Source organism: Punica granatum, chromosome 4, assembly GCF_007655135.1.
Source record: "Punica granatum isolate Tunisia-2019 chromosome 4, ASM765513v2, whole genome shotgun sequence".
Lineage (NCBI taxonomy): Eukaryota > Viridiplantae > Streptophyta > Magnoliopsida > Myrtales > Lythraceae > Punica > Punica granatum.
The window spans coordinates 8699635-8726688 of NC_045130.1; the positions used below are offsets into that span (position 1 = coordinate 8699635).

At 41.9% G+C, this 27054-nt stretch overlaps 5 protein-coding genes and 1 long non-coding RNA gene across 10 annotated transcripts; 3 read left to right on the forward strand and 3 right to left on the reverse strand.

The window, feature by feature from the left end:
- The first annotated feature begins 1047 nt into the window (after positions 1 to 1047).
- On the forward strand, positions 1048 to 3130 carry LOC116202508 (40S ribosomal protein S10-1). The gene is made up of 5 exons (XM_031534085.1): positions 1048 to 1203; positions 1535 to 1583; positions 2069 to 2348; positions 2530 to 2659; positions 2838 to 3130. Exons 1-5 carry the CDS (start codon positions 1201 to 1203, stop codon positions 2913 to 2915), a joined length of 540 nt encoding a protein of 179 aa, XP_031389945.1. The 5' UTR covers positions 1048 to 1200; the 3' UTR covers positions 2916 to 3130.
- A 51-nt stretch (positions 3131 to 3181) lies between these two features.
- Positions 3182 to 5443, reverse strand: LOC116202505 (pentatricopeptide repeat-containing protein At4g39530-like). Its single transcript, XM_031534082.1, has one exon. It carries the CDS (start codon positions 5376 to 5378, stop codon positions 3261 to 3263), a length of 2118 nt encoding a protein of 705 aa, XP_031389942.1. The 5' UTR covers positions 5379 to 5443; the 3' UTR covers positions 3182 to 3260.
- Positions 5444 to 5461: 18 nt separating this feature from the next.
- Positions 5462 to 8476, reverse strand: LOC116202506 (heat shock protein 83-like). The gene is made up of 4 exons (XM_031534083.1): positions 8098 to 8476; positions 7845 to 7986; positions 7459 to 7739; positions 5462 to 7181 (listed from the first exon to the last, which is right to left on the reverse strand). Exons 1-4 carry the CDS (start codon positions 8233 to 8235, stop codon positions 5631 to 5633), a joined length of 2112 nt encoding a protein of 703 aa, XP_031389943.1. The 5' UTR covers positions 8236 to 8476; the 3' UTR covers positions 5462 to 5630.
- Positions 8477 to 12354: 3878 nt separating this feature from the next.
- Positions 12355 to 16478, forward strand: LOC116202507 (mitogen-activated protein kinase homolog MMK2-like). The gene is made up of 6 exons (XM_031534084.1): positions 12355 to 12817; positions 13333 to 13462; positions 13734 to 13871; positions 14541 to 14873; positions 15261 to 15444; positions 16059 to 16478. The coding sequence occupies exons 1-6, from the start codon at positions 12633 to 12635 to the stop codon at positions 16229 to 16231; spliced, it is 1143 nt and encodes a 380-aa protein (XP_031389944.1). The 5' UTR covers positions 12355 to 12632; the 3' UTR covers positions 16232 to 16478.
- A 971-nt stretch (positions 16479 to 17449) lies between these two features.
- On the forward strand, positions 17450 to 19556 carry LOC116205770. 5 transcript variants are annotated; one of them, XR_004156570.1, is made up of 4 exons: positions 17450 to 17605; positions 18248 to 18341; positions 18438 to 19373; positions 19542 to 19556. It is a non-coding gene; the product is annotated as an uncharacterized LOC116205770 (long non-coding RNA). The 5 variants fall into 5 exon arrangements; XR_004156571.1 differs by having other exon boundaries at positions 17451 to 17605; positions 18245 to 18341; XR_004156569.1 differs by having other exon boundaries at positions 17451 to 17566; positions 18245 to 18341.
- LOC116205769 lies at positions 18612 to 20000 on the reverse strand. Its single transcript, XM_031538431.1, has 6 exons — positions 19605 to 20000; positions 19411 to 19522; positions 19243 to 19330; positions 19101 to 19152; positions 18943 to 18997; positions 18612 to 18846 (listed from the first exon to the last, which is right to left on the reverse strand). Exons 1-6 carry the CDS (start codon positions 19968 to 19970, stop codon positions 18668 to 18670), a joined length of 852 nt encoding a protein of 283 aa, XP_031394291.1. The 5' UTR covers positions 19971 to 20000; the 3' UTR covers positions 18612 to 18667.
- Positions 20001 to 27054: the final 7054 nt, after the last annotated feature.

The window sequence follows — 27054 nt, forward strand, 5'->3', positions numbered from 1 at the left end:
AGGGCGGCAGAGCTCAGCTCATGCCAAAGGAAATGGGCCGCCAGGTCGGTCCGGTCGGCCCGGTCGAGGCAGGTTTCTCAAAATCCGCACCTGCCCCCCTCGCACTCCTGGCCCGTTGGCCCACCTGACATTTGCCCCTGCATGGGACTGGCCTGTTCAGTCCCTGCTCATGCTGCCCTGTGCGGGTCAAGTTCGACCGGTGCGGGCCTAACCCGCACTTGACCAATTCTGAATACAGTAATTCGAGCAGATCTAAATAGTTCTATACAGGCGATTTACCTACCTAATGAACTTGCAGGATTTTCACGTGGACCAAAGTAATTTATTGAGTGAGCCTAACACGCCCTCATTATATTAAAAAAGAGGGAAAAAAAAAAGTTGTTCAAAGATAAAGCGGGTTTAAATCAGGAAACCTAACCAAACAATTCTCAATCTCGAGTAAATTATGAATATGGCTCAACCTATTGACTCTCCGATTGGATCCTCAAACCTTTAGACCCGTGCTTAGACCGGTTCGATACCTTATTTGTTTTTAATGAGTGATAACAATAATATCGATTATAGTTTCCCTATGATAAAATGACGTAATAATTATTTATAATCTCCGCACTTAATTAAGAATTAGATCCATTCCCTTAACCAGCTTGTTTTCATCATCAAACATTATGGTTGGCAACTGACCAAGAATGCTAATGCTACTGAGGAAATTGTCATGGCAAACGATCATTTGTTATCCTGTGAATGTAATTTTCAGTTATATGTAATTGTAGGTACTGTTCGAGCTGTAGAGAGCATCAAGCTAGTAAGAAGCTGGATCTTTGGAGCCCGGAGGTTGCCAAAGATTTGAGACGGTTACGTTTCACGCTAGAAACCGTTTCGAGCCGTTTCATGCCCACCCCAAGCTAGAAGCAGCCGTGGTTCCCGCCGGTCGAGTTGAAATTGCCATACCCCTAGTTCGAGCCATTTTCAGCCCAAGAGCGATTTGGTCCGACCTGAGGAATTGTGAATCTCCATAACTTGGTCCGTTAGAAGGCCCAATTGGGCACTGGCCCATGTCTCTCCATAACCATTCCTCCCAGTTATAAAACCCTACCTGGGCAGGATTAGGGTTTCCTCTGCAACAAGCAGTTCAGTTTGGGAAGAGCTCGCCGTCCGTTTGTTGCCGCATCCGTCTGCCCTTGCCTCTTCCTCTTCGCAATCATGGTATCTCTCTCTCTCTCTCTCTCTCCCTCGCTTTCTCTCCTATGAACTAATGCTGTATTGAGCTGCCTGTGATCTCTGCGCAAGTCTAAGTGTTGTCCGTCTTGATCAATTGGGAGGGAATTGTTTAATGAATGAGCAGAGCACAGTGAATTGGTACCTTGTTGGGGTTTAATAGATGTGAGAAGTTATGCCGTTTCTGGTCTATCTCTCTCTCTCTCTTTCTCTCCGTTTGTGAGCTGAATAGCCTTGCAAAGTCGTCTCTTTCAATCTGATTTGGATGATTTTCCCATCACGGAGGTTTAATCTTGTTTCATTTACTGTTTCCTCTCAGATTATTCCAGAGAAAAATCGACGCGAGATCTCCAAGTACCTCTTCCAAGGTCCTCATATCTATCGCTTTCTCCCGTTCCTTCACATATTCAGTAAAAAAAATCTACGCTTTCATTATGTACTCGGGCTTCGGGTTTTCAATTGACAGGCTTATCGTCCCAATGAAGGTACTGTGGGCAAACGGCCTTATAAATGTTGTGATTGGGACGCTAGTTTATGAAATACATGATGTAAAATGCCATGACTGATTGCCCTAACTGTGTGGAGTAGCATTCCTTATTAGAAATGGGGCATGGTGCAAGCTTGACTTATTTTATTTTTCCGCTTTTAATAAAAACTTTTGCTCTGTTTGGCCGCAACTCTATTAATTATCTCTATCCCTGAGTAATATAGATCGTATATGTTATTTCTTTAGATTTTTTTCCCCAATCCGTGTGATCAGTTCAATTATTTCAAAGATGTGAAGTGTTATACCGTATAAGGTAAGTTTACCCGTAAGGATGTTGCTCAGGTTTTTCTTCTTGAATCTTTGCAGAGGGGGTATGTTATGCCAAGAAGGATTACAATCTTCCAAAGCACCCGGAGATTGATGTCCCGAACTTGCAGGTGATAAAGCTGATGCAGAGCTTTAAGTCTAAGGAGTATGTCCGGGAGACCTTTGCCTGGATGCACTACTACTGGTACCTTACCAATGATGGGATTGAGTTCCTGAGAACTTACCTCAACCTTCCTTCTGAGATTGTTCCTGCCACCTTGAAGAAACAAGCCAAGCCTGCTGGAAGACCCTTGGGTGGCCCCCCTGGCGATCGTCCCCGGTATATATGCCTTCAGTCGCATAATGCCTTTATAGCTTTTTCCAATTGTTTGTCAAAGATTTATAGGGTGAATGTATTACATAGCGCATCATCACACATCTGCTTCTTATCTTGCATTCTGTATGAAGTGTTTTTCTCTAATTTGTTGAAATTGTATTGACTTTCTTTTCCTGCTGTCTAGCGGCCCACCACGCTTTGACGGAGAACGACGATTTGGTGACCGTGAGGGATACCGTGGAGGTCCTCGTGGACCTGGCGGTGACTTTGGTGACAAGGGTGGAGCCCCTGCTGACTACAGACCTTCATTCGGGGTAATCATATTTTGCTTGATAAGTTTACTTGTAATCTTTTACTTATTAACACTGATATTAGGTACTTTTGATTATATGAGGGGACTGTTGCTTGTTTTCTTACCTTTTTTTTTTGGGTATTTATGGTCTGATAAGCAAAACTCGTAATCTTATATTGCAATTTGTTTATCTCATTCAGGGTCCTGGTGGAAGGACCGGCTTTGGCCGAGGAGGTGGCGGCTTTGGTGCTGGATCAGCAAGCTCGGACCTTCCTTGAGGGTTTTTCATGCTGAGTGGGCGCTTTTATGAAGTTTTGTTCTTTGAAGGCAGAGAACATGAAATCTGTTTTCCTAGCTCTATCACATCATCAGATTGTTATCACTAGTTAATTCGCCCTTTTTTTCTATTCGACTTGGTGGATTGGAGTTCCGTTCCTGGACTGATTTTGATTTTAGTTTACCATCAAATCTTTCCTTAATGGTCTCATGTCAATCTTGGTCCATCTCATGTTTTTTCTTCAATGATATACAAGAAACCGCACAGTAAGGATCAAGTTGGCATTTCATAGCTCATTAGAATTTACCAAATAAAGTAGACGATCAGTTGAATCTGAAAGATGACACTAAGCTGTGCTGTTGAATGCAATATGACCTGTGATAGAGTGGAGAGTTTCGTATATCGATGCACACTCAGGATGGGTTGTATCGTTCACCATGAAGGCAATGTCTTGTCCATGGACCTCCACGCTGCTCCAGGCTGCTTCCTTTCCATTGAGTTCCTTCATCTCCAGTCTCACCTTAGCTACGTCCTCCCATCTACCAACACCCGCGTAAATGTTTGACATTGCTACCCTCCAAGCCTTGTTATCCCAATCCAAAACCGAGAGCTCCCTTGCAGCTCTTTCAGCTAAATCGACCCGGCCAAATGCACAGCAGGAGCTTAACAGGGCTCCCCATGCAGCTCTGTCGGGCTTTATCGGCACGTTCCTTATGAAGGCTTCAGCTTCATCGAGTCTCCCTGACCTTCCCAGCATATCCACCACGCAAGCTAGATGCTCTGTACTTGGCCTAGTCCCGTATACACTCTCTATACAGTTAAAGATCTCGAGTCCCTCCTTCATGATTCCTGCATGGTCGCATGCTGAGAGAATGTTCACGAATGTGATTTCATTTGGCTGCTCAATTCCGGATCTCGTTAGTTCTCTGAACACCGTCATAGCAGAATGCCCGTTCCCATTGACCCCGAAGGCACCGATCATAGAATTCCATGAGCTAATGTCTTTGCTAAGCATTTCCTTAAAAACACCGTGCGCCGAGTCCAATCTTCCCGTCTTTCCATACATGTCAATCAGAGAATTCTGTACAAATGTATCGCACACAAACCCCGTCTTGGTAATAAATCCATGAATGACTTGACCCAAACGATAGGAGCCCATATCGGAGCAAGCCTGCAGTACTGCTAACATTGTAACAAAGTCGGGACCACTCTCACCGTCTCCTCGTTCTCGGTGAATCTCTCTAAAATGCGATAGAGCCCTGCTGTAATCTCCTCTCCTGACAAGACAAGTAATGATAGTATTCCAGGAAACAATGTCTCTATTGGCCATCCTTGAAAAGAGTCGGACTGCAGATCCTATGCACTCATTCTTTGAGTACATGTCGACGAGAGAATTCTCTATCACCAAAAGCGGAATGATCCCGCATTTAATCAAGAAGCAATGGATCTGCTTCCCTAACCCGAATAGTCCAAGTTCAGAACATCCTTGGAGAATAAGGGCAAGTGTTTCAGCCTTGACATGCTGATCTTCACTTGTGGAAAGGAACTTACAGAAGACTTCTATTCCTTCAAGGAAGCATCCGTTTACGAGATACAATTCCATCAGAGAGTTTACCACAAAGTCATTCCAGCCCCATCCGGTTTTCAAGATCGCTCCATGGACCCACCTGAAGAACTCCAATTCACCGATCAACGAACAAGCGCGCAAGAGGCTGAGAACTGTGATTTCGTTGGGTGTTTTCCCGTCTTCCTGCATCCTAAAGAAATAGCTCAGAGCCTCCCTCGCATACCCATTCAATACAGCCCCAGAAATTAGCGAAGTCCACGAGACGACATCTGTGCAACCACTCCTTTGAAGAACCTTCTCTGCGTCACTCAGTTTCCCGCACTTTGCATATGAATCCACCAGAGAGTTCGCCAAAAAACTATCCAGGGAAAGCCCATATTTAACCACATAACAGTGGGCCGCTTCTACCAACCTTTGATGATCGTTAGTATTAGCGCACTGTGCACAAGCCTTCAGGAGCACCGAGATCGTGAACTCGTTCAGCTCCACCTCACCCAACATCTGCCCGAAAAGGGAAATCGCCATGTGGCTCTCCCAGTTACTGCAGTACCCCGACATCAGGGTCGTCCAAGAAACAACGGTTCTATGGGGCATTTCTTCAAATACTTGCTTTGCGCGGTCAAGCAACTCGCATTTTGAGTACATGTTCGCAAGAGAGTTGCCCGCTATTGCATCTGCGCCGAACCCAGATTTTATTACGAGGCCACGGAGGACGGAGCCGGTTCTGAGGTCCCGCGACATCGCACACGAGGTCAGGCTGTCGAGGGTGTCCCCGAAGCCAATGTCTGCAGCGGCTCTCGGGCCTGCAGGGAGAGTTTGACGAGCGAGGGGACATCTGTTGGGTGGAAAGGTCACGTTTCCATGGAGCTGAGGGCTGTGAGGAGATTGTGTTAGCATTGCAGAGTGGCTAGATATGGGAAGAAGACTGAATGGGTTTACTTTGGAATATAAAGCAATAAGATGAGAGGGGAGAGAGAATCTGATAGCAAACTATATGTTGACGTTTTTATTCACATCACTATTACAAGCTACATATATATAGTTTGAAGTAACATACACATACACATAAGACAGACATCCCAAAACCTCTTCACTGTCGGCTCCAAGCATCCGGCCCTCATCATCTCTCACTTCCAACACCTTCGCAACTCAGTCAACTTCCTCCATCTTGCTCTCCTCATTTCCTGCCTCCTCCAGCGGGGGCATGTCGGCATCCCCGCCGACGCTCGCATCCTCCTCGATGTTCAACCCAAGCTTCAGCATCCTGTGGATCCTCGACGCGAATGTGTTCGGGTCGTCGAGGCTGAACCCGGAAGTCAGCAGGGCAGTCTCATACAGCAACAGGACGAGATCCTTCACCGACTTATCGTTCTTGTCCACCTCGGCCCTCTTGCGCAGCTCCTCCATGATACCGTTATCGGGGTTTATCTCCATGGTCTTCTTGCTCGACATGTATGCACTCATGCTGTTGTCCCTCAGCGCCTGAGCCTTCATGATCCTCTCCATGTTTGCTGTCCATCCATACTCCCCTGTCACGAGACAGCAGGGAGAGTCCACAATACGATCCGATACAACCACTTTCTCGACACGATCGCCCAGTATCTCCTTGATCGTCTTGCATAGATTATCAAAGGATTTCTTCTTCTCCTCCCTTTTCTTTTTTTCCTCCTCCGACTCATCATCGAGTTTCAGTCCCTCTTTCGTTGCAGAGACCAGTTTCTTCCCATCATACTCTTTCAACTGCGTGACTGCGTACTCATCGATCGCATCAACCATGAAAAGGACTTCGTAACCCCTCCTCTTCAGCCTCTCCAGGAAGGGAGAGTTCTCAACAGCCTTCTTGCTCTCACCTGTAATATAATAAATGTCCTTCTGGCCCTCTTTCATCCTTGTCACATAGTCTTTCAAGCTAGTCATCTCATCCCCGCTCTTGGTCGAGTAATACCTCAACAAGTCCGCAAGCTTCGCCCGGTTCTGACTATCTTCGTGAATGCCGAGCTTAATGTTCTTCGAGAAGGCCTCATAAAATTTCGTATAGTCGTCCTTGTTCTCTGCAATCTCAAAGAACATCTCAATGCACTTCTTGACCAGATTCTTCCTGATCACCTTAAGGATCTTGTTCTGCTGCAGTGTCTCACGGGAAATGTTAAGGGGTAGATCATCGGAGTCGACAACGCCCTTGATGAACCCGAGGTATTCAGGGATCAGCTCCTCACAGTTGTCCATGATGAAAACCCTCCTCACGTATAGCTTGATGTTGTTCATCTTCTTCCTTGTGTCGAAAAGATCGAAAGGTGCTCTCCTTGGGACAAATAGGATGGCTTTGAACTCGAGCTGTCCCTCAACTGAGAAGTGCTTGACGGCAAGGTGATCTTCCCAATCATTGGTCAAGCTCTTATAGAAAGAAGCATACTCCTCTCTGGTCACCTCCTCCGGTTTGCGGAGCCAAATTGGTCTCTGTTTGTTGATCTGCTGCCACTCATGGGTCACCTCCTTAACCTTCTTCTTCTTGGACTTCTTATCTTTGTCCTCGTCTACTTCCTCAACATCGCCCTCCTCTTCCTTCTTGCCTTCCTCGTCCTCATCGTCACTGACTTCTTTCTCAACCGTCTTCTCGACCCAGAGATAGATTGGATAGCTGATGAATTCAGAATGCTTCTTCACAAGATCCTTCAATCTTCTCTCTTCCAAGTACTCGAGCTGCATCAAAAATCTTACCCACTAAGCAAAGTTGCCAATCACAAAAGGCCGCTCATTTATACTGGCTAGTCACATTTCAAAGGCACTGCCGCTAATGGAATAAGAGACCAACTATGGACTTACATACATGAAAATAGAATCAACGGAGACATCGCTATTTGAAATCATCAGCCTAATGTCATTTTTAAACATAATGATCGAAAAGTTTGCTATCACAGCCGATAGATACCGCAGTTGTTTATCTATTTAGGATATGAGACATTGGTCTCTCACTCACCTGATCATCCTTGAGGAAGAGCGTGACTTTAGTCCCTCTGCCCAACGGCTCACCATTAATGTCCCGAGTAACGGTGAAAGACCCACCAGCTTGAGACTCCCAGACATACTGCTCATCATCATTGTGCTTCGTGACGACAACAACCTTGTCGGCGACAAGGTAGGCCGAGTAAAACCCCACACCGAATTGCCCTATCATGCTGACATCAGCCCCAGCCTGCAGCGCTTCCATGAACTCCTTAGTCCCTGACCTCGCAATCGTCCCCAGGTTGTTCACCATCTCTTAAGAAACCACACACCCATTTTCAATCCAAGTCAATACTTAAATCTCGTCATCAGACGAAAAATTAGGAACCGGGAGGAAGATTAGGGAAGAAATTCGGCTACCTGCTTTGGTCATCCCGACTCCGCTATCGATCACGGAGAGAGTTTTGTTGGCCTTGTCGGGGACAATCCTGATGAACAGCTCGGGCTGAGCATCAAGCTTGCTCTTGTCCGTCAAGCTCTCGAACCGAATCTTGTCCAGAGCCTTTAACACACATCAACATTTCCATTTTCAGTATTTGGCGCCAATATATATATATATATTAACACAAGCACACACGCACAAACACAGGAACAACAGCGAACGAAATCTTACATCGGAGGCGTTGCTGATGAGCTCGCGGAGGAAGATCTCCTTGTTGCTGTAGAAAGTGTTGATGATGAGGCTGAGGAGCTGATTGATCTCCGCCTGGAAGGCGAAGGTCTCGGATTCTCCCATGTGCACATCCGCCATTCTTCTTCTCCTCCGATGATGATCTTACACGCACACAGTCACGCAAAGAGAATACGAGCCGCAGTTACGCGAATTTGTCTTCGGACAACGACGTAAGGTACCTGACGAAGCAAGGGGAAGATGGCTACGGAGCTTATATACGCAGAGGAACGGAGAGGATCGGAAGCGTCCGGTGGCTTCTTCAGACTTCTTCTCCTCTGTGTGCTTTAGGTGGCAACAGACTGTTGGGGGAGAGAAAGAGAGAGGGCGGGAAAGGGAAGGAGGAGCTTGGCGGTTTCTAGAGGTCTCTCCGTCCTTTGGGCTTCTCCAGGCCCATCGATGGGCCCATGCATGAATATGGGCCGAATGGAGGCCCAATAGATCAAGAAGCAATTCTGAAGGTATTGTGCTTTGACGTTTTGGATTTGTCCCACAAACCTTTACCTTGCTGGGCTTTTCCATTTCTTTATTTGTCCGACAAACCATTAGCGTTCTTCTTCTTTTTTTTTTTTTTTTTGCCATGTTAATTGATCGACTCGGTGATCTTCCCTTCCTCCCATTGGTTTCGTCGAGGTCTGAGCTCCTAACTGTTGTTGAAGCAAAGCACCTATTTTCCTCCTTTCTTTTAAATCTCCCTTTACGAAGTCGAATCCAAAGCATGCTCACCCAAATGCCGATGCGGTTAGATATTCAATTAGTGTTAATAGCAATCAATCACAATGTCTGAAAGTGAGTGTGTGTGAGAAAATTCAGCAGCAGTTGTCAAGCATCAAACTTTGGCCAGTTGATGGCGAATTAACTCCATTTCTCGCTAGTTAGGTCATGATCGACGGAATGGGCAAGGGCCATTTCCAAATCTATACTAGGATATTCACCTGTGGTAGTCGGTCGTAAACATGAGATTTGAGATTCTAAGAATCATGTCCTCCTCGTCCCTATTCGTGTTAGAAATTGCCAACCCTATCGCTGGACAGCTTCAAAAGGCAAAAAGAAAGAGCTAATGAGCCACGGTGGAGGAGGATGATGATGAAAGGAGAGCAGATATCTCGTGATCACACAACCGCCATATCCCACCAGCAATTAGTCGATACAATCATTAATTAATACATGCATGCCTGCAATACTCCCTCCCAATGCTTTCGTGTTAAACTTCCAGAGATCCCTCTCACTTTGCTTCCTTTGCTATCCACAGAAATGGCAGCATACTCTTTTCTTCTTTTCTTTAATTTTGAGGGAGACTCATGAGCTTAAAGGGATTGGAAAGTGTGTGTATTTATATATATATATATGGGATATAATAAATTATAAAGGAATATACAGAGTTTCTGTGTAAATGTATCCATCTCATGGAGGGAAGGGGAAACATGGGGGGTTCGATTCCTTTAGGAAGGAGACAACTCATGCAGGAAAAAGATGGTGATACTGACCCCTTTAAAGAGGCCAATTTCAGTGTTGTGATGATTTATATATGTTATATATGCCCATGAGCTATACATGCATTGAGAATTGAGACATTACAGCTCACGTTTAAGAACAAGGAATTGAACGATAATAATTAGAAAGAATGGCCACTCATTGCCAATACTTATAAATGCATAAAATTAAGTGCGAAAGGGGGCCAAAAAAAAAAAACAAGAACTCTTCAAAAAGATTCAATAGAAATTACCCCCCCCCCCCCCCCCCCCCCCCCCAAAAAAAAAAGCCAATAGAACATACATGTGTTTTGCTGGGTTAAAACTCAAATTCGATTCACTAAGAAATCATGCGATAGAATATTTTCTATTGGCCAACTGCACAATTTTTGTGACTAATTTATTTATTGTGTGAATTTATAGAGTGTTCACTAATAATTAGTCGGATAAAATCTGAATGCTTCGCTAAAAATAATGAAGTTTGCTAATGTTAATGTGCATGATATAAACCTTTTGATTTTCTTCAAAAAACCAATCTCAGAGAACATCGACTAGGATTTTAAGATTAAATCTTGTTGAGATATGTTGTCCCACATCGAAAAATTGAGAAAAAAACCATAAGCTTACATGAGGCTTGGGTCCAGTAACCTATCAGTTTAAGCTTTCGAGTTGCAGATGGGCTCAAGTCCGTATAGACCAAAGTGGGTATTTTATAAATCTATGACTCATTTCTCCCCAAATACTTTTTCGGACCTTAAATTAGTGGTGATCCGAAAATATATCATAGGCAGAATGCAAGCAGTTCGAAACCAATGAAGAGCATGAGAAAGTAGTTACATTTTTTCATGGTCCTTCGAGAATCAAATGTTGGCCTGGGACAGATATATGAAGCCTTTATTTGCAAAGAAAAAGGCTCAAAATTAAATGCATAAGATACCAAATTCATTTTCCAATCCGTTCGGCTTGCGTCAACATTGGATCGATCCACTTGTGTTGAATTTATTGGACCGGGCCTCTATTGATTTTTGTTGAGTTTGAAGACCAGTTCTAATGTTTGTGAAGTAAACAATTGAGTAGAAGTCAATAAATAAAAGCTGAGCCAACACCATTATAAAACCGCCATATATCTGAGAATAGAAAATTCCTAACTCATTACTCAAATCCATAGTCACTTTTGCGACATGAATTATAACATAAAAAGGCACAATCTTCAAGTTTAGTTGCGCATATAGTACGGCGTCAATTATTATGTTAGATTATAACGATAACGGCTAATGTGGAGCTAATGATGTTGCGTGGTACAACAAGATTGGACAAGTAGACTCCACGTGTTTGTATTTAATTAAAAAAATAAAATAAAAGAAAGGGGATTCAAATTAATAAGAGAAAATGAGGAAGGGGTCGATAGTGGTAGCTATACCGGTGGCTACCATCTCCCAATTGAGGTCATCGACCATTGCAGGAACTCAATTATGTGGGTGGTGGCCGTAATCAGGGCTTCGAAATTGGAGGCTTTCATTTTAGCGGTGAGGGCCTTAATTGTGCTTCCGACAATCTACAATTCGCTCCATTCCTTCTTTTTTTTTTTGAAAAAATTCTTCTTTTAAAACTTTTAGATTTGTTTTTAATTAAATAAAAATATGTGGGATCCACTCGTCCAATCATATTGTGTCACGATGCGTCATTAGCTATTACTATTATATTTGACGAATAATTGATACCGTACTAGAATCACAGCTAAACCTGAAAGGTCGTATCTTTTTATATTTTTTTTAAAGATCATACTATATTTAGAAAAAAAGCAAATGTAGTGTATTTCTGTATTATTTTTAAAATATCGTGTTATATTTAAGAAAAAATATAAAAATCGTATATTTTTATATTATTTTTTTAAAGATCATATTATATTTAGGGAAAAAAAGAGAGTGTAAAAGTAGTCATGTCCCGGTAATTAACCCATAATATTTTGGGCCCACTGATACTGTAGGGTGCAAGTGGAATTACCTTGCCACCAAATTGTCCCAAAGGTATATATAGAAAATAAAAGAAAATTGCTAATTTTGTGTTGACTTTTTTAATGGTCATACAATGAGTGCAAACTTGAAATGAAAACACCATTGGTTGACTAACGACCTGGCAAGCTACTCAGAGAACAACTCTTGTTCCCCCCCCCCCCCCCCCCCCCCCCCCCCTATTATAAAGAACAGCCCATCAAATGGAAAATAATGATGTTATGATAAATCGCCGGATCTTAAGAAAAATCTTAAATAGTTCTTCGTCACAATACTGATCAGGATCCAAATTTGGTCATGATTAGACTCCGTTGCTCGGGCACTCAAGCACCGGGAGCACGATTGTGTTGTCCTCTAAGATGGTACTGCTGATGTCAACTTGCACGGATTTATGTAACCATCCAAAATTAATTACTTGCCCCAAGCCAACCTACCATGTATTAAATACTGTACCCCCAAGTTGGAGTGACTCGACGCTCATTAGCAAGATAATTCTGTGGCTAGATAAAATTTATAATTATAAAAGTTTTATCTCAAAATAAACCGATCCAATTTGAATCTGAATTGATCGGATCAATTGAGTTATCCGAATATCACTTGATATATAGATATATATATACCAAATTAAGCTTTCTTTTTTGTGTTTTTTTTTTGGGGCATAAAAATGTTTGTCATTAATGGGGAACCGTTTAAAAGTCTCGTTCACTTCACGGATTTTCAAGTCATTCATCGGATCGAAAAAAGGCTTCTTCTCTCGGCCTTCAAACCTTTCCCTCCTTCCCTCTCCCGTGCTCTGCTCACGGCTCATTTCCAGAAGAACCCATTAAAGAGGAAGAAGAAAGCTCTCTCTCTCTCTCTCTCTCTCTCTCGCCATTAAGGCCGTGGTTAGATTAGATTAGATCACTGGAAACAGAGCTCGGACACAGAGAGAGAGAGAGAGAGAGAGAGAGAGAGAGAGAGTAGAGAGGTAGAGGTGGCTTCAGGTCTGTCTCCGATGGCTGCTGCTGCGAAGGAGACTCGGTCTGCTGCTTCCGGCGAAGGGACGAGCAACATCAGGGGAGTCCTCACGCACGGCGGTCGCTATGTGCAGTACAACGTCTACGGCAACCTCTTCGAGGTCTCCACCAAGTACGTACCCCCCATTCGCCCCATCGGCCGCGGCTCTTACGGCCTTGTCTGGTGAGATTCTTGGCTCCCATCTCCAAACGAAACTTGCTTTCTCCATCTCCACTGCTTCCTTTGTATCTTTGTCAGTATCGTCGTCTGTGCTGTTGATTTTTTCGTCTGGTTTGGCTGTTATCCGGTTCATTTCGCTTTCCAGTCAAATGGTCAATTCGGCAGAGCTGCCATAGACGCTTTTGTGCTGATTTTTTCTTGCATCGTATGATTTGTGTCTCCATTGTTTGATGATGGAGTGATTTTTGTTATTCATGATTGTTTAACTACTCAGTTTTGTGTTTAATTGTGATTTCCATTGCGCGACTTTCTAAATCACGACGGGAACTTGATAATCTTCAGCTCCTCTTTTGCGGCTTATTGAGTCGGATCTCGAGAAAGTCATCAATAAAGGGGGGGATATATGTGTTGCGTTGATGACTACTGGATACCAGGAAATCTAATGATCCATGATGCCTCAGTTACCTATTTATTTGGCCATGAAGTTTGAAACTTTGACAATTCCTTTGTTTTCTCAGTGCTGCTGTGAACTCTGAGACACGGGAGGAGGTTGCGATTAAGAAGATCGGTAATGCATTTGACAACAGGATAGATGCCAAGAGGACGTTGAGAGAAATAAAGCTACTCCGCCACATGGATCATGAGAATGTATGTCCGGCTGCTCCTTTAGGTCCTTTGTTAAGCTGAATGACTCTACGGTCTGAAAGATTGATTCACTTTCTATTTCTCTTCATCTGGTGAATCGGTGTTTATAACACCTCCTAGTTTTCCTACCGTGTTATGGCTGGGGTTTTCATAATATTATAGCGTGTAATCATGTTCAGAATCAAAATTCGGAAGTGATGCAGCTAGGGTGTTAGATTCTGCCCTTTTTCTGCTCCTTCGGTTCATTTATGGTTCACTTCCTTTTGTCTTGCAGATTATTGCCATCAAGGACATCATAAGGCCTCCCAAAAAGGAAATATTTAATGATGTATACATTGTTTATGAGTTGATGGACACTGACCTCCACCAGATTATTCGTTCTGACCAACCATTGACAGATGACCATTGTCAGGTTTTGGCTCTAGCCCCAACAGGATAGCTGCTATGTTCTGCTCTTTGCTTTCAAGGTTTTGCAGCATGCCGAGTATCATGGAGATGCTCTTCACTTGTTTACATTGCAGCTGAGTCAATGCAAAAAACAGATCAGAGGGATAAGTTTATAACTGGCTAGATCATAAATATGATAGCACATGGGGCCATTCTCCGGGAGATGAAAGTTCTTCATTTAATTAAATCAGCATTCTCTGGTTTAACCTAGCTAACCTTGTCAAAACATCTCTGAAGATGTGCCCTGTTTATCGCATACACCAAACCCATTTTCACGCGTTCTTCATATCTTCTTCTACATTTTCTTGTATTGGCTATTTTTCATCTCATTCTCAGCTAATTTCCATCATAAATGCGAAGACTCATCTATGATTCTACAATAAAAATTAAAGTCATTGTGGGCAATTCGGTTATAGATAGGGAGCACAGTGATGAACAAATTGATATAAGCATTGAAATTCCGACTCTGTTAGACTTGTGATCACTTCATAGAAACATCTAGCTCATGTCTGGAAGTACTTACCATTGCTCAATGCCTTCTGCTCCTGATAAAAATGATTCTCCTTTATGAGCTGCTGTATTAACTTGCCTGGAGAATTAAAAGTTCCCACATTTTGATATTTTGTGGCTGCAGTACTTCCTGTATCAGTTGTTACGTGGCCTGAAATATGTGCATTCTGCCAATGTCTTGCACCGTGATCTTAAGCCTAGCAACTTGCTTCTGAACGCAAACTGTGACCTCAAAATAGGAGACTTTGGTTTGGCAAGGACAACCTCTGAGACAGATTTCATGACTGAGTATGTTGTCACCCGTTGGTACCGAGCTCCTGAGCTGCTCCTTAATTGCTCAGAGTACACCGCTGCAATCGATATTTGGTCAGTTGGTTGTATTCTTGGTGAGATTGCAACCCGAGAACCTCTCTTCCCTGGCAAAGACTATGTTCATCAGCTGAGGCTAATCACAGAGGTACACATTTTTCTCACATCACTGTGGCTTGCCAACATCTATCAGAAGTACAATAACCAAGTTGAGGACTATACAAACTTTTATTTTCAGGTGAAGCAAAGAATTATAGTGAGGCTTTTTCTTCACAATATTCCACATCTCAGTCCATCCTTTTCCCACACCTGAAATTCTAAATGATGGTCATTCACTGTCTTTGGCAGTAATAGATTGGTCTGCTTGTACTGTGGCAAGATCGTGCACGTTTTATTTGTTAGTCTATTTACTCGTGCCTCCAAACTTTTCCACTCTGCTACTGAAGCAACAATACTATATTTGGAGACAATCTTGAAACAGTTTTATTGACATTGATCTAATGAACATGCAATTTTTTCATTTTCCCATCTGTAGTTAATAGGTTCTCCAGATGATGCCAGTTTAGGATTTCTCCGGAGTAACAATGCACGCAGATACGTCCGGCAGCTCCCACAGTACCGAAAACAACAACTCTCCACCAGATTCCCAAATATGTCTTCAAAAGCTGTGGATCTCTTGGATAAGATGCTTGTTTTCGATCCCACCAAACGCATAACAGGTATGAACCATACTAGAACTATTCTAAGATCTCTGTACTATGTATATACATTACCAGACAGGGTGATCCAACCAGGAATCAAAGCCTTGCCTACTCTGGTCCTCTGACAAACTGGATATGCAAATGAATGCTTTGAACTGGCCAGCTTTTTTTCTGAAAGCCTGCCGATTTCAAATGGTCGAGGCCTATGGACTTGCTTTGTTATTCTCCCTTTCTTTTTTATATTGTCATATGATCTTCATATCTGCACAATGAGATTGTTATGCTGTGTTTGGTTTCAAAGTATGATTTTAAAATCAGATTTTGATTTTAAAAAAGAGTGGTATAAATGGGGCCCACTTTTTGACTTTTTTATGAGTTATTTTGTTTTGTTGTGAGTAGAATTAGGTTAAAGTTATGATTTTAAAATCACATTTGCAAACCAAAGAAGCCGTTAAATTCACGTCGTCAAATGTTTTTTCTTCTTTTTTCTTTTAAGATTATTTCAATAAAAACTGGTTGGACCTATGAAGCCCCATTGTGATTCCAATCAATTATCAAAGCCACGTGTGTATATTAAATGCTGATACGATTATCAAAACTGAATTGCATGACACTCATGTATCTATTTGCAGTTGATGAGGCCCTTTGTCACCCTTACTTGTCGTCTCTGCACGACGTCAACGATGAGCCCGCTTGCCCACAGCCTTTCAGCTTTGATTTCGAGCACCCCTCTTGCACAGAGGAGCACATTAAAGAGCTCATCTGGAAGGAATCCATGAAGTTCAACCCCGATCCCGCTGATTAGGATGAATGAGCAGTGCAGGGCTTCTTGTACTCTACATCTACAGAGGTCATAGAAATAAGCTTCACCTGGGATGTAATATATATTCGGTGGCCTTCTCCTCGAGCAGGGAACTACTTTAATTTAATTGCTGCGAACAAAAATCGAGATCAATTTCTGTAAAAGGAGCTAAGTGAACTATTCAAGGGAGAATCCGCTTCTCCTGGATTAACAGTGAGGAAATATTAGTGCAGTCGTATCTCTTATCTTATGTTTCATCGCTAACTTAAAAACCAAAGAGTGAGCACTCCATCAAATATCATACTTCCCTATCTGCATGCCCTTGCTTGCCTTATCAGGAACCTAACTGATGGAGCAGAGTGTTCGGTGAATGTAGTTTCCGTCGCTATTCCTCACGGAAACTTCATCGAAAGGACAGGTATGCGGATCTGTTGGAGTCAGAGTCGGTAGATGATGGGGTTGTTTACTATGAGTTGCTACTCAAACCCAGTTTGCACTCTCATGGCTTGTTCCTCTCTTTGCCTCCATTTCCATCCCATCCGACCATGGAGCGTAGCAACCGAATGGAGCAAGAAGCTTGTAATGCGGGTCGGTACGCATTCTTTGCTTACGCTCTCATCATGCTCCTAGCTAGCTCTGAGACTACCTGCTTAGATCTCCGTAGTCTGTCCTCATGTTGAGTGGATCATATGTGAGTTAGAGGACTACAAACATTTCGGATAGACCATGAAGCCCCCTTCTCAGCTCTAAAAATAAATAAAGAAAAAAATAGTATAAATAAAAGAATACTATGGTGTCTTTGGTTTCAGAGTTAAAGTAATTTTGATTTTGATTATGGAAAAGAATAAATGATTATGTAGTGTGTTGAGTTAAAGTTAAAGTTCAATTTTTTGTGATTTTAACTGCGAAATCAAACGGATCATTAGAAACTCCTTCTCTGTGAATTGCAAAGCGAATTAACAAAAGGACTAAATATTCAATGAGAATTACTAATTTATTTTGGATGAATAAGAACCAATAAAAATACTAAAAATCTATGGACCTATTGTGAGATCGGTTTCACTTTCAGGCATCTTAATCGAGTGTTACGCTTCCAAGTGAAAATATTTGCTCTAAACAAAGAGCGCGAACTTATTGTTGTGGACCGGGCCTCCCGCCTAAATGGGCCTTGTCTTCGATTCCCTTCTCAACAATATATTTCACGGAAAGGCCGCGTGTCGATTGTGAATGTTCGGGAACGTTCGTTTCATCGATACTTAGCATCAATCGCAGAACCTCCAATCCACCACGGCCGGCATCTTCCATTTGAAGCCAGCCAAGAGCCGCCATTGACATCAGGTAGTCGAGTTCCTTTCCCATCTCCTATTCCCTTCGAAGGTTAGGCCTTCCCCCTCTTCTGCTAAATTTCGCGGAATTCTGATTCTTGAATCTTAGTTGCAGTCTTTGTGTGATCGATGGTTGAACGACTGATCATGTACCTGTCTCTGCGATGATCATCGATCATGTTATGCTCGTCCGTGATAGCAAATGTCTTAATGTACCGTTTGTGTTTTGTGATCCTGTCCTTAAATTAGATTATGAGCTAGACTCGCTGTTTCATCATTATGGAGAATTTGATCATGCGATCCCGCTGCTGTTGACATATATGTAGAAATTGCTTGAAAGAATGAGGCTTGAAGTATATGTAGAAAGCTCGGTTTATGTGGTTATGAAGGGTTCTGAAACAAACGAGATTCTGCTAAACGATCATTATGTCTCGGTTTCAATGTTGGACAGGTCATGTCTTAAAGTTAATCTACGACATGTTTTTTGTGTTATTCTTGAGTACGTTCTACCTTTGCCTTATATACGAGGAACTCAGAACCTTTTTCTACATAGTGTTGGGTTCATGGGTTGAATTGCTGAATTTCAAAGATAAAATGGTTCTTTCTTTGCTTTTACATTTTTTTTTGTAATTGATTCATAGTCCTGTGTGATTATCTAGTCTCTTTTGACAAGGGGACTACCTGCTTTCAGCAGAGCAATATAAGTTGCAAGTAAATGCGCGGAAGAGCTGCTATCTTGACGGCAAAGGGTAAATTGGAGCAAATCAATCATATAACAGGATCATGTGGTAAGTTTCAGGTCTTTATTTCATTTGGTTCGAAAATACTAATTATATATATATAGACACATACTCGATCTTAATGCTGTATTTTGATTTAATCAGGTACCTTGGCCACTTCGACGCCACTTAAAAAAAGGGGGAAATCCAGTAAGGAAGGCAACTCTGTATCCTTTGAGAAGTCAGATCCAATCGTGGCCTTCAGCAAACCTCCACCACTGCCACCTTTTCTGGGGCCACTCGTTGTTCTCTCCTTGCTGGAAACATTTTCGAGTCGTGATGGAAATGAGGATTGACAGGTGATCTGACTCTGCTCCCGTGAACTTGCTGTTCTTCTAGTTGAAGAAAACCTTTAAAATGTAAATAAGAATGCCGATTGTATAGAAGAGTATCTGGGCTGTGAATCTCCAGAAGTTCATGTAGCTTTCGAGGAGCGGATTTATGAAAGGTGCTAGTAGCAATGAGTATGTGTGCCGTGCCCATCGGATGATGACATGAGGACTCCTTAGGAACCCTGCATGAGATAGATTTTCAATGAGGGGGGTGGCGCTCATGCTTTAAGTTGTGTATATCGTTCGGATGTCGTAAGTGCCAATGAAATCTTACGCACATTCAGCAGCTTTTGGGAACTTATCGAACAGTGATGTCACTATCTTTAATAGTATCTGCCATTTTCAGTAAAATTCAGTAGTGAGATCAAATGCTAGACCTCCTATGTCGGTTTTGTCTCAAAAAATCAGGGAACTGTCGAGGAGAGAACAAAACTACCAGTCCTAGGCCTCCTGGTTTGATAGGTGACTCGGTAATTACTTGAGCCTTCCTGCGTGACATTGATTAATTCGTGTATGAGTATGACTATGTATTTTCGTATAAAACTGGATTAATGTATTGGGAATGTCAGCGTCAGCACCTTACTGTGAGTCCTTGTCCTTCACCTTCTCTAGAGAATTCGTAGAAGCTGCAGCCCCTTGTAAAAGGAATCGGTGTCTCTTTCCATTCTGCCAATAAGGTGGGGGACATAATCGAGCCATGAACTGAAAGGTACATGAATAGTGCAAATAAAGCATGCTTCATTTACCTAGATGCCAATTCACCCATGCAGTAGCCCCGTCCTCCTCGATGTTTCTGATCTTAAACCTAACAGTTTTGCCCATGCTTGTAGCTAGTTGTTTAAAGAATTTCATGACCTCCTGCATTCATTGGTTGTAGCTCGGTAACTAACAGATTGTCCTGGAAAAGAGGGAAAATAAGGAATGCAAGGGCTATTAATACCTTCTTTCCTTCGAAAGGTTCGTAGAAGGAGAAGTCCTCAATACGACAGTCTTCTGATATGATCTCGTCCATCCCCTTCATGTTCTTCCCATTAATGCACACGTAGAGCCGTTTTGCCATACCAGCGGGACCGGGTGGTTCTGTTGTGGTGCTCGGGTCGGAAGCACCCCCTGTGGCTGTCACCTTTAGCAAATGGAGCCTGCGGGTATTGGAAAATCGTAGACCTTCTGGAATCCTCATTATGTTCCGTTTGAGTAGGCGCGTCTTAGTGCAAGGTGGTGGGATGGCAAGTCTTGTTGATATTGACGCATTTGGTGGACGAAGTCGTGCCAAAGAGCTGAATGAGGTAATGGAAGCAGCCATCATTCTGCGGAAGTGCAGCGATGGTAGTTTGCAGATGTGCTCCTTATCGTGGAACTATATTAGTAGTTGGATTATTCCTTTCCTACCTTCAATGCCCTAAGGCGCACTTCAGGAATTTGAAGCACTCAGGACACTTCCCTTTGGGATTTGCCCATAGAATATGTTTTCCCGTTCGAGTCCTTTACCCTTCGAACAAGGGTATCTCTTGCGCGAGGACTTTGGTCAGGTGTTTGAACGTGAAGTTAGCCTTGCATAGTAGGAGGACAGAGGACGGTAAAATTCGAGATCATCGGCTTCGGATTGAGGGTACTGTTGTGCTATTATGGTATATGAATTCTACCTGTGAAAGCGGCTTACCATTGTCGATTCGTTCTGTGGGGCATTGTTCTGGGTCTTTCTTTTGAGGACGTAAATTCTCCTAAAAATTTGATGAACATTAACTTTGTTCGGACGTTATTTTATGAAAGGTTGTGGAGGGATGGGGTGGGTTATGGAAGGTTCTATAGTTCTTCATAACCTATGTTTGGATAAACTTCATTAAATGGTGAGGTGGAATGGTGTGAGAATTTAGAAAAAATCTCGACCCTTGATTATTTATTATATAATGTTATTTCAATGGTTAATATTTCTTATTTCTTTATAGCACATCAAATTCGTAGGATTAAAATATAAATGTTGTGAAGGGTTATGGTAGGACTAAAGCCTTATTTGGATTCACAATAAAAAAAACGACAAAATTGACAATTTGGTCCCTGAAATATACAACTCACGGCAAGTTTGTCCCTGAAATATATTCAGTGTACTAATTGGTCCGGACGTTGCAAACGTTAGGACGAATTGGTCCTTCCGTTCGAAAAAATGAGAGATCCTTGACGGAACTTGCCCCTGGACGCCGTTAATTGCACTGTTGGTCATTCCTCGAAGTGAAAAGGCTTCCTGCCCCCAAATTGCTGTTCACTCAAACCCTAATTGAGCTTGTTGCTTCCCCTGCAATCACCAAATTCACCCAAACGCCTCAAGATTTCTGCAATTGAGAGTGTCGCCCGTGATGTTCTGAAGTTGCAATCGTGGTTGTTGGTCGTTTTCCAGTGAGAAGCAAAACTGCTTGGTTGTGAAAAACTGGGTGAGTTTCGATTTCGTGAAAAACGCAAAAGATAAGGTGACAAGTATCAGATTACACTTTGTTAAGCATTCCTTCTGATTAAAAGAAGAAAGTTGTCCTTTTGTTATCTAGACAAATTGAAACAAGCGAAATATAAGTGCAATTTTTGCACGTGAAATAAAGAACCGTGTTCTCCTGTTGTGGTTTGCCTATTAGAATGTTGCCAAATTTGATGTTTAATCAAGACTGGCGTGCGTTTAAGGTTTGTTGCAGATGAGTTGTTCGAGAATTCAGATGCTGTAATAGCAGCATAAAGCTTCTAAAGCTCTGGTACCATTTCTGGCGAATTTAATTCTGTGAAACCACTTCTTGTTCGGTTAACTTGTGTCCACAATAGTTTGTGAACAATAAGGAAAACGAAGGATATCTGAATGTGTCACCTGTTGGAATATTCAGCGCAAGGAAGAGGTGACGGACAAGACTCAAGGAAGAAAAAGAGGAAGGCCACGGAAGTATTGTGAGTTTGCTACCGAATTTCTTATGAATGCCAAATATGAAAATTGGAAATACATATATCATTACATTTAGCGCATAGTCTTTATTTGTCCTTCCCAAATAATTCCGATGTAAGTTTTATGTATAAAGCTCGGCTTACCGGCATATTTTCCATTGCGTTGCTTAAATGTTTCCTAATAATCAAGGAAAATTTCAATTCATTGTATCAAATAGATGATCCAAGTGTTCAACTCTCATGCAGGCTCGGATGATGGCCTACTCCAGTCAACAATGTGCGGTTCACACCCTCGAGTTGGTATGAGCAACTACCAAGCAGCATTATTTCATTTGTATTCTTGGCCATTATGACTTGCAGCTTTCACAGAACTCCGTTGTTTCTGTGTTTAGTTTTCTAATCAAATTCATGCCTTCTCTCACAAAGGACACTCGTCTCTTAGTGATGATGTTCAAATGGCTTCGAGGGGAGAAGCAGAAACTCGAACTGAGACAGAAACTTCTACTAAGATGATCGTCGTGACTCCACAAGGTGAGAGTGAGTCCTTGGCTTTTGTGAAGAGCTCACCAGCTTGGAAAGCGGTTCAGTCTATGCAAGTGTTCCAAAATTCCCTCAAAATCCTCATTTTCTTCCTCTGACCAAGTACCGGAAGAGTTTCCGTGAAGGGCTGGCCATCGGTCATATGGTAACGTTGGCTATCGATCATATGGTAATGTTTGCGAATGTTGTTGAAGAAGCATTCAGGCCGAAGATCACTGACCCTGTGCACAGCTTTATGACATGTCTTGAAGCACTTCAAGACCTGGAACCTCACGGATTTCATGTCAATGCCACTAAAGCTCGTCTAACGAAAATGCTCTCAGTAATAGAGCAGCTGCATAAGCTGCACAATGAGGGTGTAGAAGTGGAAGGTCGAATCTCGGAGCTGACTTCTGAGAATGACGAAATAGAGGAAGAGATTGTGAAGCTCAATGAGAAGATAAGGAATCTGCAAGATGAACTTGCCTGTGCTGCAGCTAAGAAGGAGAATAAAGATCCAGAGATTATTGCTTTAAGAGAAAGTTTAGCTGCTATCTCAGCATCAATCCAGAGTGTCCAGCTCGATCTTGAGGGTGTAACTTAGTTTAGTTGAGAGCACTAAGCTTAAATAGTTGAATGAGCTGATTCTGAAATTTGGTATCTTGGTCGTTCCATCTCCTGTCAAGCTCGTCCTTTAGCACTAAAACCGGAGTTAATAGTTTTATTTTCTCAAACTTGGTTAGGTAGTTCGCCGCAGTCTGAAATGTAAACTGTAAATCAAGGTTGTTGAACCTGCCATAGCAACAACACTTGACATGAAGGTATTTTAACATGCTTTCGAGGTTCGAAATCATTTTAATGGATGAAAATTTCATTTATCACGCATCCCGATGGTAAGAGAGTTCGGCTGTCTGAAAGTCCTCATAGCATCCATTCTGTTTTCACCACCATAAGGTTTTCAATGAAGATCATCAGAAAGACAACAACAAGAGAAACAACAATCGAACTATATCATCAAAGAACTAGACAAATATGAGAAAGCATGACCAAAACATTGTTCACGACTATGAAACGAAAAAGAAAAATACATGCCCCAAAAATAAACCATGATTGATATATTTAGAAAAAGAGAGGGAAAGGAAATCGGAGGAAAAATTGTTGAATATGATAATGTATAACCGATGAAAACATATCTATGCAGAAGAGCAGCAAGGCTTCTTTGTGGCGGCTTCCGATTCGCCGACGACGATTGTTTTCCCTTCTTTGATATTAACAGGGTCGGGCTCGTTAGAAGAGAGGGGCTTCTTGCTAATTATGCAATATATCTCTGACAGTATCGTCTGGAAGGCCTTCTCCACGTTGATCGCCTCAAGAGCAGAGGTCTCGATGAAGGACATGCCTTCTTTCTCAGGGTAGCTCTGAGCATCTTCGGTGGCAACTGTACGGAGGTGCTTCAAGTCAGTTTTGTTACTGAAAACAACCCAAAACTGCCCAAACGACCAACAATCAGGAATTGAACTGACCTCTTGTCCATTTGCAACGCAGCAGAACAGCCTTCGAGCGCTCGACCCAATCCCGCAACGGTTGATCCGAGGTGCTGCTCACTGAAAAACGACCAACGACCGCGATTGCAACTTCGGAAGATCACGGGCGACACTCTCAATTGCAGAAATCTTGAGGCGTCTATGTGAATTTGATGATTGCAGTGGATGCAATAAGCTCAATTAGGGTTTGATCGAACAACAATTTGGGGCAATTTGGGGGCGGGAAGCCTTTCACTTCGGGGGACGACCTACAGTGCAATTAACGGCATCCAGGGGCACCTTCCGTCAGGGACCTCTCATTTTTTCAAACGGAAGGACCAATTCGTCCTAACGTTTGCAACGTCCGGATCAATTAGTACACAGAATATATTTCAGGGACAAACTTGCCGGGAGATGTATATTTCAAGGACCAAATTGTCAATTTTGTCATAAAAAAACTTTAACTTTAACTTTAATTTTAACTCAATACACTATACAACAAAAACACACATTTCCCAAGTAAAAAAATTTAACTTCAACTTTAACTCAATACACTACACAACAAAAACACACGTTTCCCAAGTTAAATTTATAATCTCATTTCATTTGTCATTTTCCACAATCAAAATCAAAATCAAAATCATTTTAATTCTGAAACCTAATGCACTAAGTATCTCTTCTTAATCCTCCCTCTCTTGAAAATTCTAAAAGCCAAACATGGGTTATTACAATCCCTCCATAACTTATTCCCCTTAACTCTTCACAACTTTCAATTCAAACAAGCAATCTTGTTTGAATAAAGGTTATGGAGAGTTATGAAGGGATACATTGTGGAGGGGTTATAATAATTCATTTGATTTTTTTTAAAAAAAAATTTACAGGAGAGGATTATAGAGGGATAATTGATCTTATCATAACCTTTCATTACTTTTGTATTTTAATCCCATCAATTTTGGGTCTTATGGAGATATAAAAAGATCGATCGGTGAGATAACATTATAAAAAATCATTAATGGTCAAATTTTTTTTATAAATTCTCATACCATTCTACGTCATCTTTTAATGAAATTTATCCAGAGATAGATTATGGTGAATTAAAGAATCTCTCTAGAACTCACCTCACCTCACCCCTCCATAACTCACTCCACCCCACCCTCAATAACCTTTCATAAAATGCCACCCAAACAAAGTGCGGGTCATTTAATGCGTGGGGCCGCTCATGGTCCAAAGAAATTTCGGGGCCATTGTTTCATTTCATAGGACAGCGTAACGCACGAAGGCTGATAGCGCGAGTTGTTGTGTACTCCCATAGTCATATTTACTGAAACTGTCATTACGGACCGTTTGGATTCAAAGTTAAAGTTACTGTGATTTTGATTTTGATCGTGGAAAATGACAAATGAGATGTGATTATAAATTTGGCTTGGGAAACGTGTGTTTTTGTTGTGTAGTGTGTTGAGTTAAAGTTAAAGTTAAAATTTTTAAATTGAAAAATGTGTATTTTTGTTGTGTGTATTGAGTTAAAAGTTAAAGTTAAAATTAAAATCAATTGACTTTGAATCCAAACGGGACATATTTGTCCCTGACGACGACGACCAGACAAGCTATCCAAATCCAAATATTAAAGTTATAAGAATAAATAACGACCAACTTAAGTTATTCTATGGCGTGCATGCCCGACCGACAACGGAAAACCGACGTAGAATATAATTAACTCGTCGGGCGAAATGGTCATGTTTTGTACATGTCGGCGTAAGCTCCACATCTTGACTATATATACATATGACATATTAACAGCTTCCTCCATGAACTTTCCCTCCTGGAATAAGAGAAGAATACGTAAATGTCGGTACTCTCCCTCGGGGGGGGGGGGGGGGGGGGGGGGGGGGGGGGGGGGGCAGTGGGCTCATCGATAATGAATGGTATGTTGACGGATGGGAGGGGGCTCGGGCTTTGCTTTGGATTCTTACTACGATGGGCCAGACCAAATCAGAGCAGGAGGAGGTACCGACGGGCATGGGCGGGGCCACCTCGTACGTCACATCCCTACTCCTGTTGTGTTCCGGTCCGATGCCGCATCCTTAGGCTGACGTCTCTCTCGCTCACACCGTCTAAAACGGTTCATGCAGAACTCACGATAATGCTAGGCCGCCTCGCTCCCTCCCATTCCCATTCCCATTCCCATCAAACTTTCAGATATTCGAAATTGATTATATTATTATTCACAGGAATGTAGTGTTAATCATCATTTAGCGTATAGGTTCAGTTTACGTTCGATGGGTTCTTGTTGTCGTAATTAAGATACAAATCTCGGCTTGTTTCAGCTTGGTCACGAGGTATTTGTAGTAATTATGTATATGGCGTTTTCTAAACTCTATAAGTCCTTCATAGCATACTAATATTTTCTCTGGTATATTGTTCTATTTCTAAGACATAAAATTAGCAAATAACTATTTCATTGGCTAGGTCGATCTGTTTGGAGATATTACAGGGATCACCCTGTCTCGCTTTTGTATTAGTTAATTTATTTATTTATTGTTAGTGGGGCACGGCCACCTAATTCCCCCTTAAAAAAAAAACAAACAAACAAACCATCATTTCACCGAAAATAATAGCAAACAATTAATCAGATAATCCATGACATTGGGTTCTGGAGGACCTAATTTATGAGCCTATTATTTTCGGTCAGTTTTTCACATACAACATCAATGCTTGTTGGAAGATGCATATGATCAAATCATATGACTAATAAGATACGAATGTAACTGAAAAAAAGGATATATATCGATATGAAACTAATACGTTTTCATAAGATTTATAAATACGACATGGATATATATATATATATATATATATATCTACGTGGATATTAGAGATGCCGGAGGATCGGAGTATACTGCAAGCATTATAAAATGACTAACATCGGTATATCACATATGTAAAGTATCCCAAATTCACGGATTCCAGAAATAGTATTCTCCTTCCGAATTCTCGCCCATCCGAACAAAGGAAGAGCTCGTGGATTTTTTTTAATTTTCCAATCAAATAGGAATAATTTGCGGTATTTGTTACCATTTTCAATTCTCTCCGGACTTAAAACACATAAACCAGTGGTCACATTAATGGTTTCGCACTTTACTCTCACATAGCTCGATTTCTCAAGGTGCTAAATTCGAATTGCCTTTATGTATTTGTATCAAAATATTTATTTTGATAAAAGTGTGCTATTTGGACATGATTTCAGCACCAGATTCTGCAAATCAGATTAGATCTTTGATGGTCAAACGCTGATCGGATCGGTGTTTGCGTTGGTCGTTCAGTTTATTTGATATGTTCGGGATTGAATATGAGGGTCCGAACCCGAACGTTGCGTAGATCATCATTACTGTTGTCCACCTTAAAGAAATCAAAAAAATTCTCTCAACACTTTTT

What these genes read in the sequence shown, in the direction of transcription:
- LOC116202508 (XM_031534085.1), top strand. An exon ending in CTCCAAGTACCTCTTCCAAG is followed by an intron (nt 1,584 to 2,068) that starts GTCCTCATATCT and finishes GAATCTTTGCAG; the next exon opens with AGGGGGTATGTTATGCCAAG. An exon ending in CCCCCTGGCGATCGTCCCCG is followed by an intron (nt 2,349 to 2,529) that starts GTATATATGCCT and finishes CCTGCTGTCTAG; the next exon opens with CGGCCCACCACGCTTTGACG.
- LOC116205769 (XM_031538431.1), bottom strand. Translation starts at nt 19,970, where the DNA reads ATGATGGCTGCTTCCATTACCTCATTCAGCTCTTTGGCACGACTTCGT. An exon ending in AACCAGGAGGCCTAGGACTG is followed by an intron (nt 18,998 to 19,100) that starts GTAGTTTTGTTC and finishes TGAAAATGGCAG; the next exon opens with ATACTATTAAAGATAGTGAC. An exon ending in GTTCCCAAAAGCTGCTGAAT is followed by an intron (nt 18,847 to 18,942) that starts GTGCGTAAGATT and finishes TATCTCATGCAG; the next exon opens with GGTTCCTAAGGAGTCCTCAT.
- LOC116202505 (XM_031534082.1), bottom strand. Translation starts at nt 5,378, where the DNA reads ATGCTAACACAATCTCCTCACAGCCCTCAGCTCCATGGAAACGTGACC.
- LOC116202507 (XM_031534084.1), top strand. Translation starts at nt 12,633, where the DNA reads ATGGCTGCTGCTGCGAAGGAGACTCGGTCTGCTGCTTCCGGCGAAGGG. An exon ending in TGACAGATGACCATTGTCAG is followed by an intron (nt 13,872 to 14,540) that starts GTTTTGGCTCTA and finishes TTGTGGCTGCAG; the next exon opens with TACTTCCTGTATCAGTTGTT. An exon ending in AGCTGAGGCTAATCACAGAG is followed by an intron (nt 14,874 to 15,260) that starts GTACACATTTTT and finishes TCCCATCTGTAG; the next exon opens with TTAATAGGTTCTCCAGATGA.
- LOC116202506 (XM_031534083.1), bottom strand. Translation starts at nt 8,235, where the DNA reads ATGGCGGATGTGCACATGGGAGAATCCGAGACCTTCGCCTTCCAGGCG. An exon ending in TCATCAGCAACGCCTCCGAT is followed by an intron (nt 7,987 to 8,097) that starts GTAAGATTTCGT and finishes TGTGTGTTAAAG; the next exon opens with GCTCTGGACAAGATTCGGTT. An exon ending in AGTCGGGATGACCAAAGCAG is followed by an intron (nt 7,740 to 7,844) that starts GTAGCCGAATTT and finishes TGGTTTCTTAAG; the next exon opens with AGATGGTGAACAACCTGGGG.